At 33.4% G+C, this 13,475-nt stretch overlaps 1 protein-coding gene across 1 annotated transcript; it reads left to right on the top strand.

Moving 5' to 3' along the window:
* Positions 1 to 9,197: 9,197 nt before the first annotated feature.
* Positions 9,198 to 12,824, top strand: LOTGIDRAFT_219231 (hypothetical protein; the record flags this gene model as incomplete). The annotated part of the gene is made up of 7 exons (XM_009062658.1): positions 9,198 to 9,285; positions 10,186 to 10,335; positions 10,667 to 10,768; positions 11,314 to 11,450; positions 11,850 to 11,936; positions 12,333 to 12,442; positions 12,671 to 12,824. Exons 2-7 carry the CDS (start codon positions 10,188 to 10,190, stop codon positions 12,822 to 12,824), a joined length of 738 nt encoding a protein of 245 aa, XP_009060906.1. The 5' UTR covers positions 9,198 to 9,285; positions 10,186 to 10,187.
* Positions 12,825 to 13,475: the final 651 nt, after the last annotated feature.

Genomic DNA, 13,475 nt, shown 5'->3' with positions numbered 1-13,475 from the left:
AAAATAGTTACAGTTGTTGAAATCAAGTTATCAGCTAGTAAATATTTAGACTAATATATTGTTTTTATGATTATTGATTAGGGTGCTGACTGTGAATGATGCTAATATCAATTCATAGCATACAAAACATCACACACAAATTGATCAAGATAAATCTTTTTTATTACCTCCACTAAGTAGACAAATGAGTTTAACAAAATGTGTTATATATTGTAATGTCATCGCCTTTTCCATTTAAGTGCAAAAAGGTTAGCAAAAATAAAAACATGAATAAAAACATATTTTTTAAATTTAATGAATTACAACTAACTAGTTATGAACTTTCTGATAAAAACAGTACTTTATAGAAGGTCCTTTTGGCTTAGGCTCACTCTCATGGGCCTATATTTTTCCTCTCAGATCACCTGAGTAGCCTACACAGTGCGAGCACGGTAGTCGGTAATCTAGACGGAAAAACTTCAAAAGAACTCAATTTTCTGACTGAGTTCAATGAATATCACGAAATGCAATATTGGCAATTGATAATAATACTGCATTTTAGACAAAAAAAACTGTAAGGAGTCAAAATACTACCTTGCGTTCAGTAGATTGTAGGCTATGATACCGATCTAAGCCGTTTCTTTAAAAGCTACAGTCAAAACAAATCTCTGCCATGATTCTATCATGTGATAAACGATGATCACGTGACTTTAAGTTTCTTGATTACGGTAGGTACGTTTCACAAACTACAAATCATTACAAATAACTAAATTCATTATATTTTTTTTAAACATTTCCTACCCGATTGAAGCAAGCCCCTTTACATTTGGGTAGTCACTGTATAAAACCACATCTTGGTGACAGATAATGTCAATAAGAAATGAAATAGACTACCGTTTTAACCGTTTGTTTTTTTACACACAACGATAGGCCGAAACATCTGCCTCTATTCCAGTCTCTAATGGATATTTCTCTAACATAATATACCCGTCTTCATTAGCCCACAAGGTGCAGAAGAGTAGGACATAAAACTCCATTCATTTCATTTCATTTTCTAACATAATATTGAATTACCTTTAAAATTATTGTAAATAAGTGCTTGGCATCACCTTAACTTTAGTTTTGTTAGTATCACGTGATACTGTGACCTTTGGACTTTTGGCTGTGCAAGCAGTTTTAAATGACCGATGCTAGATCAATTTCGCCAAAAAAAAAACTTTGATGGAACCGGAGACATGACATAGATGGTGTAGGGAGAAAAATATGGTATGACTGAACTACGAAAATATTCATCTTTCCATATATAACTGGGTTATACAGATCCGAGGTATCTAATTAGGTTTAAAAAACCCACACCTGCGAAGATTAAGTCGAACTTTATAATGAAAAAGCATAATATAATGAAAAAGCAAAAGGGGTTTTATCGGGCTCTTGCTTCAATATAATTCATAGCCGAGACACGCCTATTTCTTCTCATTTTGATGTATACAGTTCTTTTACTTGACTCAAAGAAGACTTAGCTTCTAATAAGGCATATCTGCAACTCTAGTCAAACAGTTTTACAGTGACTTTTTTTCTTATGTACATACCAAAGGCGCATTAAAAACCTCAGTAACTTCCTGGTTAAGTATAGCCCAGATCGAATTCTAGTCCAGTGGGTTCGTTTTGCCGCATTACCCAACTTGCCGCATCGTGCCCAACTGCACAAAAACGACATGTAAAACAAAACTAGAAGTTTCTGATAAAATTCGGAATGGCCGTTTTTCACATGAAACGAAATATTTTAATCTGTTGTCCCGCATCTTTATTTTTTATTATGTATAATTTGGACCTGTTAGGGAAATTGAAACTATAGTTTTATGGTAAAATCTGAAATAAAATAAATACCAAGTACAAACGATCAGAACCGTAACATAAAATACATAAATCCACCACGGCATGCGGATGGTAAATATTCAAGATTTTGGGGCAAGGGCAATAACTCTGCTTCTAACGGTCGAAAAAAGCTCAAATTCGAACTTGATCTTCGTTTTATGAATATGTATACTATACACATACCGAATTTCATTTGATTCGATCCAAAAATCTAGTTTTTAGAGCGCTTACAAGCAAATGTTGACGGACGGACCTACGGACGGATTTTATCAGAAACCTTTAATTTTGTTTTACAAGTCGTTTTTGTGCAGTTAGGCACGATGCGGCAAGTTGGGCAATGCGGCAAAACGAACCCATCGATTCTAGTCCACTATTAACATTCTCGCATTCCGATATTCAGACGGCGACATAATATCGTATCCAGTGGAATTGATTTTGATAAATGTCTGATGAACTGGTCGTTGGAGTTTATCCTAATAAAAATGGTAGACCCTATGAATAACTGAAATTGAGCTCAATAGATTTAGAACTTTTAAGACGATATTACTTCAATTATATTTGGGAACTACTGATGAAAACCTGAGTTAGTTGAAAAATTGTTGTAAAAAGAACTTTCAGTTTAATAAGTAGGGAAATTTAATTATCTCTTTCTCTTGTTCTTTTATTTGAGTTTTGAACGATTGTATTTAAACTGATACAATACCACTTAGAGTGAAAAATAAATTTATTCAATGTATTTTTTGACGACTTTGTTGATATACGTCTCTATGGCAGCCATTTTTTGTTACATTTTCTTTTAAAAAAAATCATCCAATTCAAGTGTTCAGTTTGTAAATCATAATGTAACTATTTGCTTTGATAGCGATGTTTATTCCTAGTTATTCCGTTTTGAAAACAATGTCTTAGCATTTTCGTCGATATTTCACATAGAAATAATCTGTAAATTCTGATATATTCATCATAGTGCATGCATTGCTGGTCACTATGATCAAAAATGGCTGTCATCTTCTCAATATCATAGAGGTTAACAAGGCGTTTACAGCATCTTGCATTCTTATCCACTTGATCTTAAAAGGATTGTAAAGAGTTTTTCGAAACTTTTTATGTGTATCGGGGACACTGATAGCATCTTTTTGCACATTTCACTCTCGATCAGACGTCTGCGATATCTGATATGCCCCGTCCCCCTTGATTTCTGACTGGGGGGACATCATATATATTGTCCCCCCCCCCCCCCCCACTTTATTCATTCAACTGACCACTATAGTTCGTAAATACATGTATATAAATAAATATATAGAATAAGAATAAAATAAAGAATAAAAAGAATTGTCAGTTGTTATATATACATTAATTAATTTTACTGAATCAAATTCGCTGGGAAATCTCGTTTCTGGGCGACCAATTCGCCATGAAATGTCAGGAAATAGTGTTTCAGGGAGTCAAATTATCTAGAAAAAACAATTCTGGAGGGGGTCCCCAGCTTCATAAAATCGAGTTTCCAGGCTTTTAATGGGTGTCCTCGGCAGCAATAAAGATATCAATAACTACAGAAAGCACCAATGAAAAGCGTCACAATTCATGAAGTTTTACACCCCCCCCCCCCCCCCCCACCTTGATTGGACGTTTGACCCTCGAGAAGTACTAACTTGGCTACAGACCTGCCCCTTTGACCAGTACCCCAACCCCCCCCCCCCCCCCACCCCTTTTAGCAACGGATGGTCGGCCCTGCCTACGGGCTACATTGCATCAAAATAGGTCAAAGATTTTAGATTCTTCAGAGGGAATGTGAGTGAACGGACAAACAGGTCGATCGTGGGACATACACATCATGGCGTATAACATTAACAACTGAAGGTTGTCAAAAAAACCGCCATTTATTCTGACAATTTTGAAAATGATTTTTTGCAACAAAAATCAATAGCCTTTGTACAAACCATCTTATATAAAATAATAAAAAGACGAGTAGAAAATCATTGCATTCGTGGCATCAGGGAGCGAAGTTACATCGGATAAAAGAATGGTTTATTGGTATATCTTGATTCTCTTGGTTTTTATCAACTTTGGGACAGAAAAAGTAAATTGTGGTAAGAATATGATAGATAATTTTGTTAGGGGCACAAAATCCCCGTAATGAGGAGTGGTAGTGGTGTTGCGAGAAAATATCTTGCTGGCTGGGGGCATTTTTAAACGTTTTTACGGGATCAGTTCTATAAGCTTTGTATTCTGTTCTTTTTTAGCGTGTCTCACTGAAAACCTTCCAAGTAATAATTATACAAAACACAATGCAAGTGATGAAGAATATGAGAATGGTACTTTGATATCTTTTAAATGTATAGAGGGTTATTATGATCAACAAGCAAGTTCAGCGATTTATCAATGCTTGGGAATAAATCTTTCACGAGAAAGGAAGAGATTCGTGTGGAAAAAGCCAATAAAAGTTATAAACTGTACAAGTAAGTTTAACGTTGATAACTCTATAACATATGTTTAACGTCCTGTGTCACTTTAAATATTGAAAAAAGGTTCGCAAGCAATCATCAAATAATTTTTCTAAAATAAAGATAACAATGGCATGGACACCATCTTCACACAGTCAGGCTATACGAACTGCGTTTGACTGCAATAGCCACCATTCTTGTTTTACGAAGCGATTTGATTGCATTGTACTTGTGAATACAGACAGTCAGAGCCTTCGACAGAAAGACTGTGAACAATATGCTATCGGTTTAACCGTAGGCAATGATTGGCTGTATCCGCTAACGACAATCCAATCAAATCACTGCATCAAAAACTTGCGTAATGGCTATTGCAGTAATATACTCAGTTCGTAATAGCTTGACATTGTGAAGATGCCTGGATATTTATTCATTAAAGCTCAATTTTTTTAAATTAACCACAGGTGATGCCGTTTCCGGAGACTTAAAATCTTCAGATGGATCAACAAGAGCTCTGGAGACGACTCTGTCTACATCTATTCTTCAAGTTATTCCCAGCTTGTCTATTATTTACGCTGAAATAACATCAATAAAGGCATCTATACATGAAAAAAGTCCTTCCTATCTGAAATCAACTAATCATCTGGAAGGACAACTGCAATGGTCTTCAACAGTGATCACAGTTCAACAGCAACCATACGATTCATCGTGCAATTGTCAAGTTTTAGAAACGGTCTACTCCAATTTGACAACAGACATAGTGCATTGCTCGGTTATTAATTCTCATACCAAGATACACATAACCTACAATCACTCGCTTCTCACCACGTGGAAAAAGCACAAGCCTCCTGTTTATGAAGCCAGATATTCTGTAGCTATTGGTTCCACAATCTATCTATTTCTAGGATTTGGTCTGGTGTATATTCTTGTACTGGACATACCGCGTATCGTGGAGCACATCAAGAAATACCATAAGATTTTCAATAGAAAAGAAACAAAAGTATCAAATTAAACAACCAACTGTGGTGGTATGCCAGTGACTCAATTAGATAAGCGCAGATTTTAGTTTTTTAAATGAACTATACAAACTACATCCAGCCTGCGAATCAAGGAATCAAGGAAAAAACTTTTGGTTGAAAATTTGTAAATGTAAAAAAAAAACTTTCAGATAAAAAGAAACGCTTTAAAGATTGTTCACTGCCAAGCTCAGTCATAATTTTGTCAAAGATAGCACATTGTTTCAGCAACAATGGTCTTCAGGTCAAAGGGAGATTTGGCAAATAGATCCAACAGATGGACAGGGAAAAACTTGTAATGATAAACAAAGACTTCTTTTTTTTTTATAGAGAATGAAACAATTTATAAAGAAAAAAAATTAATGAAATAACAAAAAAAAACATATGAATGCTTTGTCTAAGCCAGACATGTAAAGGTACTTTTAAAAATACGGCTCATAATTGAGTAGGTACCTAAACAATACAACCTAAAGAAATGGAATGTCACAATAACCTGTCTTTAACAAAAGTATATTATAATCATCTAATGCTAGGTATATTAAATTAGGTTAATATTATTAAACGACTACATCCCTTAAATGGTCATTTGAAAATTGGTCACAAAAACGTCATAAGCAAATATGTCACAGGTAAATTGGTCAAAAGATAAATAGGTCACAAACTTAATTGGTCTCAATTACTCAAGTCTTATAGGTGAATAGGTCAAAGTAATATGGTTACATGGTATGTAGTTCACAAAATGATTTCTAATTGGATTTTGTAAATTACCAAAACAGACAATTTTAACTTCTGACCAAATTGTGACAGAGAGAATATATTTGAGTTAGATGGATAGTTTAGAAACTAAGTTACAATTTTACAGTCAAAACGGGCACCACACAAATATTGCTATGTGTTATTTGGTTTGATTTATTATTTGTCAACTGAAGCCTTCTGACATTTACCATACCACAATTTCATAAGCCTAACCTGTGCAAGAAATAAAAGGAGATCAACATATTATTTCGAATCAAGTTATACATCTTCTGGCGATATATAATAATGGAATAACATTTGGTCAACTACTAATCTCATTATGTAACTATTGATACATCAAAACCAAATGGTATATCAAAATAATATAGCTATCTAATAACACCATTGAACTATTGGCAAATATAAGTACCTATACTACATGTATAATATGTTTGTATCTAAATACCATAAGTTTCCACACAGAACCAAATTTCATGTTTTTTAATTATCTGTGTAGTAATGGGAAGATAATGGCAACAAAAAATAGTATTTATAAGACAATATGCTTCATTAAGTATATATGTTGGTATTGACAGTTGGGCAACTCTTGGTATGTTTCAGAGACTTACTTTTTATTTAAATCTACATAAAATTAAGAATGACATTCAGAGATATAAAAGTGAAAATTATCAATTTCTATAATCATGTAATAGTGTAAGTTATTCATAGTAAAAAACAAAATATTTTACAGCTAGCAAGGCATGATTTCAGCCCCCATATGGAAATGAAAGTATGTTAAATACTACAAGATAGCACTTTTCTGGATGGAATTTTGAAGTACTGAAGGAAGACATGTTTTTTTTACACTTTTCCTTTTGTGGTTTGGAATTCCTTCAAAAGTCCAGCTCTACATTTTGGACAACTACTGATGTCCATTAAATGAACCACATTTGGATGGACAGAACAAGGATATCTGATTCGTCCATAGAAAACATTTCCACATGAACGACACAAGATATTCTTCATGCCTCTTTCACAGGAACATTCAGTCTTTTCTGGTTTAATTGTCACTTGTAGTTGTGTCTCATTTACTCTGTTTTTAGTAATATATCTCAAACTTAGTTCCTTCTGAAAACAAGAGATAAACTTTGTATAGTAGGTTCATTGCAAATTTTAGTCGAAAAGCAAATAATCAAATAAATTTTACGATGTAAATACCCTAGATCTACACCAAAAAATTCAGTGGTAAGCTCTAGAGTTAAAGTCCCTAAGATCTTGCTCAGTAGACTACTGGCTGATTACTGTGGCAAGTATCCCTATCAAGAGAATGCTTATACTTAACCATTAATTTATGGTTCCTGCAAATTAGGGAGGAATGCAACACCTTTTTGGCATTTTTTGCTTTGGCCCAACTCATGCCTATGCGAGTTCTGTCACTGTGTGTAACTGGATAGGTCAACTAGTAATCAACACTCTTGAAGCTTATTTGTTGTCATTTCAGACTAGTAGCCTTCTGCACTACTCTTCTCAGTTTCCATTTAAATCAAGCAAAGCGAAGTGGAAGAGTCATTGATTGACATTGCTCACTGGAGGTGAAGAAGATGCATCCTGCTTATTCTGTATTAATTTGGTACTGTAATTTCGCTCAGTTGCAGTTGACATTGAATATGGGTCGAACAATCCCTGACTGTAATGTGCTTTGTTCATTGTCATGGTTGTTTTATCAGCTCACAACTTGTTTCTTAACTTTAATTAACGTCAGTGACTTTCACAAGTTTCTCTGCAACTGAATATGGCGATGGTCACGTGAGATAAAAACGGCCAGAAAGTAAAAGATTACGTCAGCTCTTTCTATTTGATTGGTCAGAATATTTTCACTGGAATCGAGACACGCCCATTTCACATTAGGTGTGCGCGGAAAGTGTCTATCGTAGACCAGACGCAAAGTTGATTTTCAGTTGACACTCATCCTCAGAAGAATTTTACGGGTTTTTTTTAATCACTTGAGAGGAATTGGGGGTTTCTTATGTCATGTCATCACTTTCAAGACGTAAAAATCTATAAAAACAATATCTAGGACTAAGCAAGAAAGTCTAGGCCTATGTCTTTTTCGTTAATTTTTCATTGTAGCATTTTATTAGGCCTAAAAGGCTTAGATCTTATTGATATCTTCCAAAATAAAACTTGTAACAGTTATTGGGATACATTATTTTTTCCTCATTAGGCCTATACTTCCATTTTGGCGCTTATTTAGCCTTTAATTGATCACTAGGTATCTGCGCAACATGTTGCCGAAAGGCCCGTAGTCTTGATTGTTCGGAAAGGCAAGTATATAACCGGAAAGGCATTGGTTCAATGCTTATTGAACGGGATTGTCCCTTGTCAGAATTTTTTTTTGTAGCTACGGTTGCCAAAAATATTTTACTTTTGGGAGAAGAGTTAGTATAGTCCTCATATATACATATATTATCTATTAAATCTTTCGAAATAGAACGTTAAGGTTCCATGTTCAAACAATCTTAAAAATCGCGAGCATTTCTTATTTTGAAAATGAGTACAAGTCACGTGCAAACCAACCGACGAAAATCACGTGCTCATACACGGTGACCCATTTTTAGACAAAAAGTATGAATGGAACAAATTGAAAACACTATTGAAATCTAAACAGTACTGGAAGAAGTTTAGTAGTAAAGTTGAATATTTTATTAGCTTTTATTTATAATATAGCAACTTCAGTTAGAGTCTAAAGTTAGGTCAAAAGCAACGTTCATTGTCATGAATATGTATATAAAATATGGATATTAAAGCTAATAAACAGAAAACAGAACAAAGTTTTAGTCTAATTTTTATCAGACTGTGGTGTTGATCCATGACTAGATTCTTATTATTGCAGTTTTGCGTTTGTGACGTCATACTTTGGCATGCTTTTACAAAAGTCAAACAGGATATAAAAGGGATGGTGCAAATGGAAGCTATAATAGCACCCAATACACATATATAAACACCAAAATCTTCCTTACAATTTGATTCTGTCTTTTGGAAATTGTAAACGAGGGACGCCTTTAATTTAATTACAATATAGGACAAGTCGAAGGTGTTCCTAACTCGTTGGGATATCTAAACTGGACAGCACAAACTGGCTACAAGATGTCTGCGCCCATTGAAAACAACAACACAGTCACAGAGAACAGATAATAAACTTGATAAACTAGATGGTTTCCGTCAAATACTAGTTATTTTTAGTAAGTATGCCTCTGGTATAGCTATTTTAGTGGAATAATCACTTAGTCACTGGCATTATAATATACGGACATAGCTTCAGGTTACTTTTGTGAGTTTCAGTTTCATTTTGACAGAAAAATGTTAGCCAAATGTTATGTATTGAAAGTTCACATTTTTAATATAGTTCTCCGAGATATTTTAAAAAAATGTAGTCCAAGTGTCTATAGATGAGACTGCTGTCTTAAAATCTGAATGATACAGGTAGACCAAAACATCTGTCTCTATTCCAGCCTCTGATAGCTATTTAGACAGATGTCAGCTAGTATGGAGACAGAAAAAATAGGCCCTGTTAAATGGGAAAATTCCGTATATCCGCAGGTGTGGGGGTTTTAAACTTATTTAGATACCTCGGTTCTGCAAAACTGAGGTATATTTGGAAAGACGAATATTTTTGTAGTTCAGTCATACCATCATTTTCTCCCTGCACTGTTTATGTCATGTCTCTCTGGTTCCATTAAAGTTTTTTTTGTGAAAATGATCTAGCATCGGCCATTTAAAACTGTGTGCCAGCCTAAGGTTCAAAGGTCACAGAGTCACGTGATACTAACCATAAGTTACAGTGATGCCCAACACTAATTTACAATCATGTTAAAGGTAATTCAATATTATGTTAGAGAAAACGCATCTTTGGAGGTGTGGAAAATCCCCATTTAACAGGGTCTTTTTCTTCTGACTCTACACCAGCTGACAACTGTCAAAATATCCATCAGAGGCTGATGTTTGAGACTATGATACACATATACTTTCTTTGTAAATATGTTTGAAAAATTTAAATTGTAAAACTGATATTTCAGCGGAAAATTATTTTAATTTGGGCATATGCATTATTAGAAACTTTATAGGAAGTTCTGCTTTTTCAGAGATGAGTGATGTCAGTAAACTAGCTGGAATAGAAAGTTCTGCTATAAGTCTGCTAACAAGAGCTGTAGAGTTAGATAGTAATAAAAGATACGAGGAAGCTGTCACTTGCTATCAAGAAGGATTACAGCTGCTCTTAGAGGTTCTAAAAGGTAGAAACTTTTTCTCATTTTTTCTTATTCTTTAATCTCACATTACGCTCCAAAATGTTCACATGTACATGTAACCCTAAGTGACAGTAAAAAGCTCAGGCAGTACTCCAGTAGCGAGTTGGTCTACTGCTAGGCGATTAATTGCATGGCTGTGGATTGAATTCTGATGTCATAGCCATTGCTTTTGAGAGTAGGCCTTATATGGCTTTCATCCCTTTATACTTAATGGAAAAATTTAAAGAATGTACAGAATTAATCTAATTGATTACGCTTTATGTTATATGCAGTATGATTATGTACCAGTACAGTATTATGTTCCATTCATTTTTAGGTACAAAGGATGAATCCAAAAAACACAGATTCCGTGATAAAATTCAAGAATATATGTCAAGGGCCGAAGAGCTAAAAACATTGGTTAAACAAGAAAAAGAAGGTCAGTGTAACACAATTTTGGTTAAACACAAGATGTTGTGCAAATTTGAATAAAACTGGCTGGGCAACAGGTTCATTTTAAAGTGTGTGAATAAAGTGGAAACGCTGTGTTGCATTGTCTCTAAGTTGGCACAATGAACATGATCCATGGTAGTGAAGCTTCAAAAGGTATATGAGGATGACATCAATATTATGCATTGTGAATGTGTCAAGTAGTTTCTGTTTGGAAATTTGTATATAATGTAAACGTGAAGATTGTAGTGTGTCACATTGAATAGAAAAATATTTAAACATAAGTACTGTAAGATTCAAGATTGTGACCTTGCATATCAATGATTCTGAATAATTATTTTGATTGATATCAGTTATATGATTAATATAGATAAGAGAATTCTAATATGGAATACATTTACTGATGATAGCTGCCTTTGACCAGGATTCTCAAGACTTTATATTCCATATATGACTTAAGTTATCTATATCAGACCACCTTTTGTAAATGCCATCCAAGGAATATATATTTGATTAATGATCTTTCATTTTTAGATGGAAAATATCATGAACAGATTCATATTGATAATGGTTCTAAAGGAAATAGTTATGAAAAGTTATTCTCAAGATTTTTTGATAATAATGTTACCTCTGTTGAAATTGAAGATCCTTATATTAGATCCACACATCAGGTTAGTAACATTTTTAACAGTCAGAAAAACTTTAAAGGGCCATTAAATGGCACACTTGTCCCTTTAACTAAACACCAGAAAAACTTACAGCACATTATTCCAGGGGAGAAATTAATCTATTGTTACTTTTTCAACACAAAATGTCTTGACATTGATTATCACTGCACATTTATCAATGATCTATTTAATGATATGATTTGTATACCAAAAATCTGCAAATTAACCTACATTATAACGAATTATACTCTGGAAAGCTGCTCATTACAGCTGTTATCTTGCAGCTGTTGTTTATGTGTAGAAATTATCCATATTTCAGATATTTGGATAGCAATTGATTGTTGTGGGCTTCTGGAACATTTGTGATTGATTTTTAACATTATCAATGATTATATATTTCAGATCTATAATTTATTGAGATTTTGTGAATTGGTTGTGAAATTAAAGTGTCCTGTTAGAACAATAACATTAACAACTAGTAGAGATGAGGTTAGTAAATATTTACTAACATTCTACTTTGTACCTATTCTCTAGCAAGCAACAATCTAAAACGTACATAATGAAGCCACAATGAAGAACTGTGGTTTCGATTATCGTTTATTCTACTACAAAATAAAGGTATAGTCAAGCAAAGCTATTTCTGCTCATTTGGATTCATTTCAAAACATAGCCAAAAGCTAGTAGTTTAAATAGTAATCAACAGTCTGTATAGTTTTTATTACTGTTTATTGTACAAATAAATTGCACTGCATGCATTTTAAATTGGACCCAGATGGCCAAAAATATCTTTGCTAAACCATAGAAAACCCTAGTTTTATGTTTACATAAAATGATTTGCTTTAACTTCTTTGTAAGACTATACACAATGTAAAAAATATTATACAGAATACCCAGAAACAAGAACAGAATCTTGGACAAGTTAAGAATGGTTTACAGCATCATGGTATTGAGTTAATTATCCAGTATTCTACCACATTACATGATAGAGAAATTAGGTAGGAGTATTAATTGGAAATAACAATTTATATTTATGATTAGATATTTGTAAACAGTTGTACTACTTTTATGTTAGATTTGACCTACTTTAATGATTAGGTCCTGACAAAATTCTCCACATTGTATGACATTGGTGATAGTTTCGGCCCAATACCACTACCATTCCACTAGGATACATTATATCTTTTGGAATTTTTATAAATGTGTGAATTTTTCTCGTATTGTAGGTTAGATACAGGCTGGGTGATAAAAATAGGACGTGGTTTAGACATTTATAAAGGTGTAGATAAATTTGCTGTTGGTTTCTGTGATTTTGATCTTAGGCCGTGCCATGAAACTACAATAGATGTATTTCATAGGAAAAACATGAAAGGAAGTTGATAATGAACTGTTTAATTTTATAGGACAAAATCTGTGATATTTGCAATGTTAATGTGAGGTATAGAAAGTATATTAATGGTATGGAAGGTACAACCAGGTGTGATCCGAACATATTAAACAAAATATGAAATATAGCGGGAGAACTCCCATTATGTTTCCAATTGAGCCTGTTGTACATAAATTCTGCAATCTTTATTATTATTGTGTTAGCTCATTAAACCTATTTCATTAATCCTAGAAATCTACTAATACTCAAAATTAAAAAGCATAAATATCACATTAGTCCGTGTTTTATTCAATTTATGCAAACAAGAAAGTGGATTTTTGGGGCAGTTTAAAAAAAAAATTCTGTTTTGATAATAATCCATTCATGTCATGTATATATAATTTTTATTTTCTATTTTTATAAAATTAATTTTTATAAACAAAATATTGTTAACTATTCGCACAATAGGTTACAGATGAATTTAAAGTATTCATGATTTCATTAATGTCTTTTTTTAATGTCGTTCTTGTCTTCCAATTTATCACTTTACCAACCGATAAAGCCTTAGTCCAGCTACATATGAAAAGTCACTTTTAGATTTTGTCTGTTATTTCCTAGAAAAAAACTAATGACATCAATATATGGGTTGTTGAGACTTTTCTGGT

Source organism: Lottia gigantea (genome assembly GCF_000327385.1).
Source record: "Lottia gigantea unplaced genomic scaffold LOTGIsca_52, whole genome shotgun sequence".
NCBI lineage: Eukaryota > Metazoa > Mollusca > Gastropoda > Lottiidae > Lottia > Lottia gigantea.
Note: the sequence above shows the minus strand (reverse complement) of the source record. Positions and strands in the feature narration are given on the sequence as shown.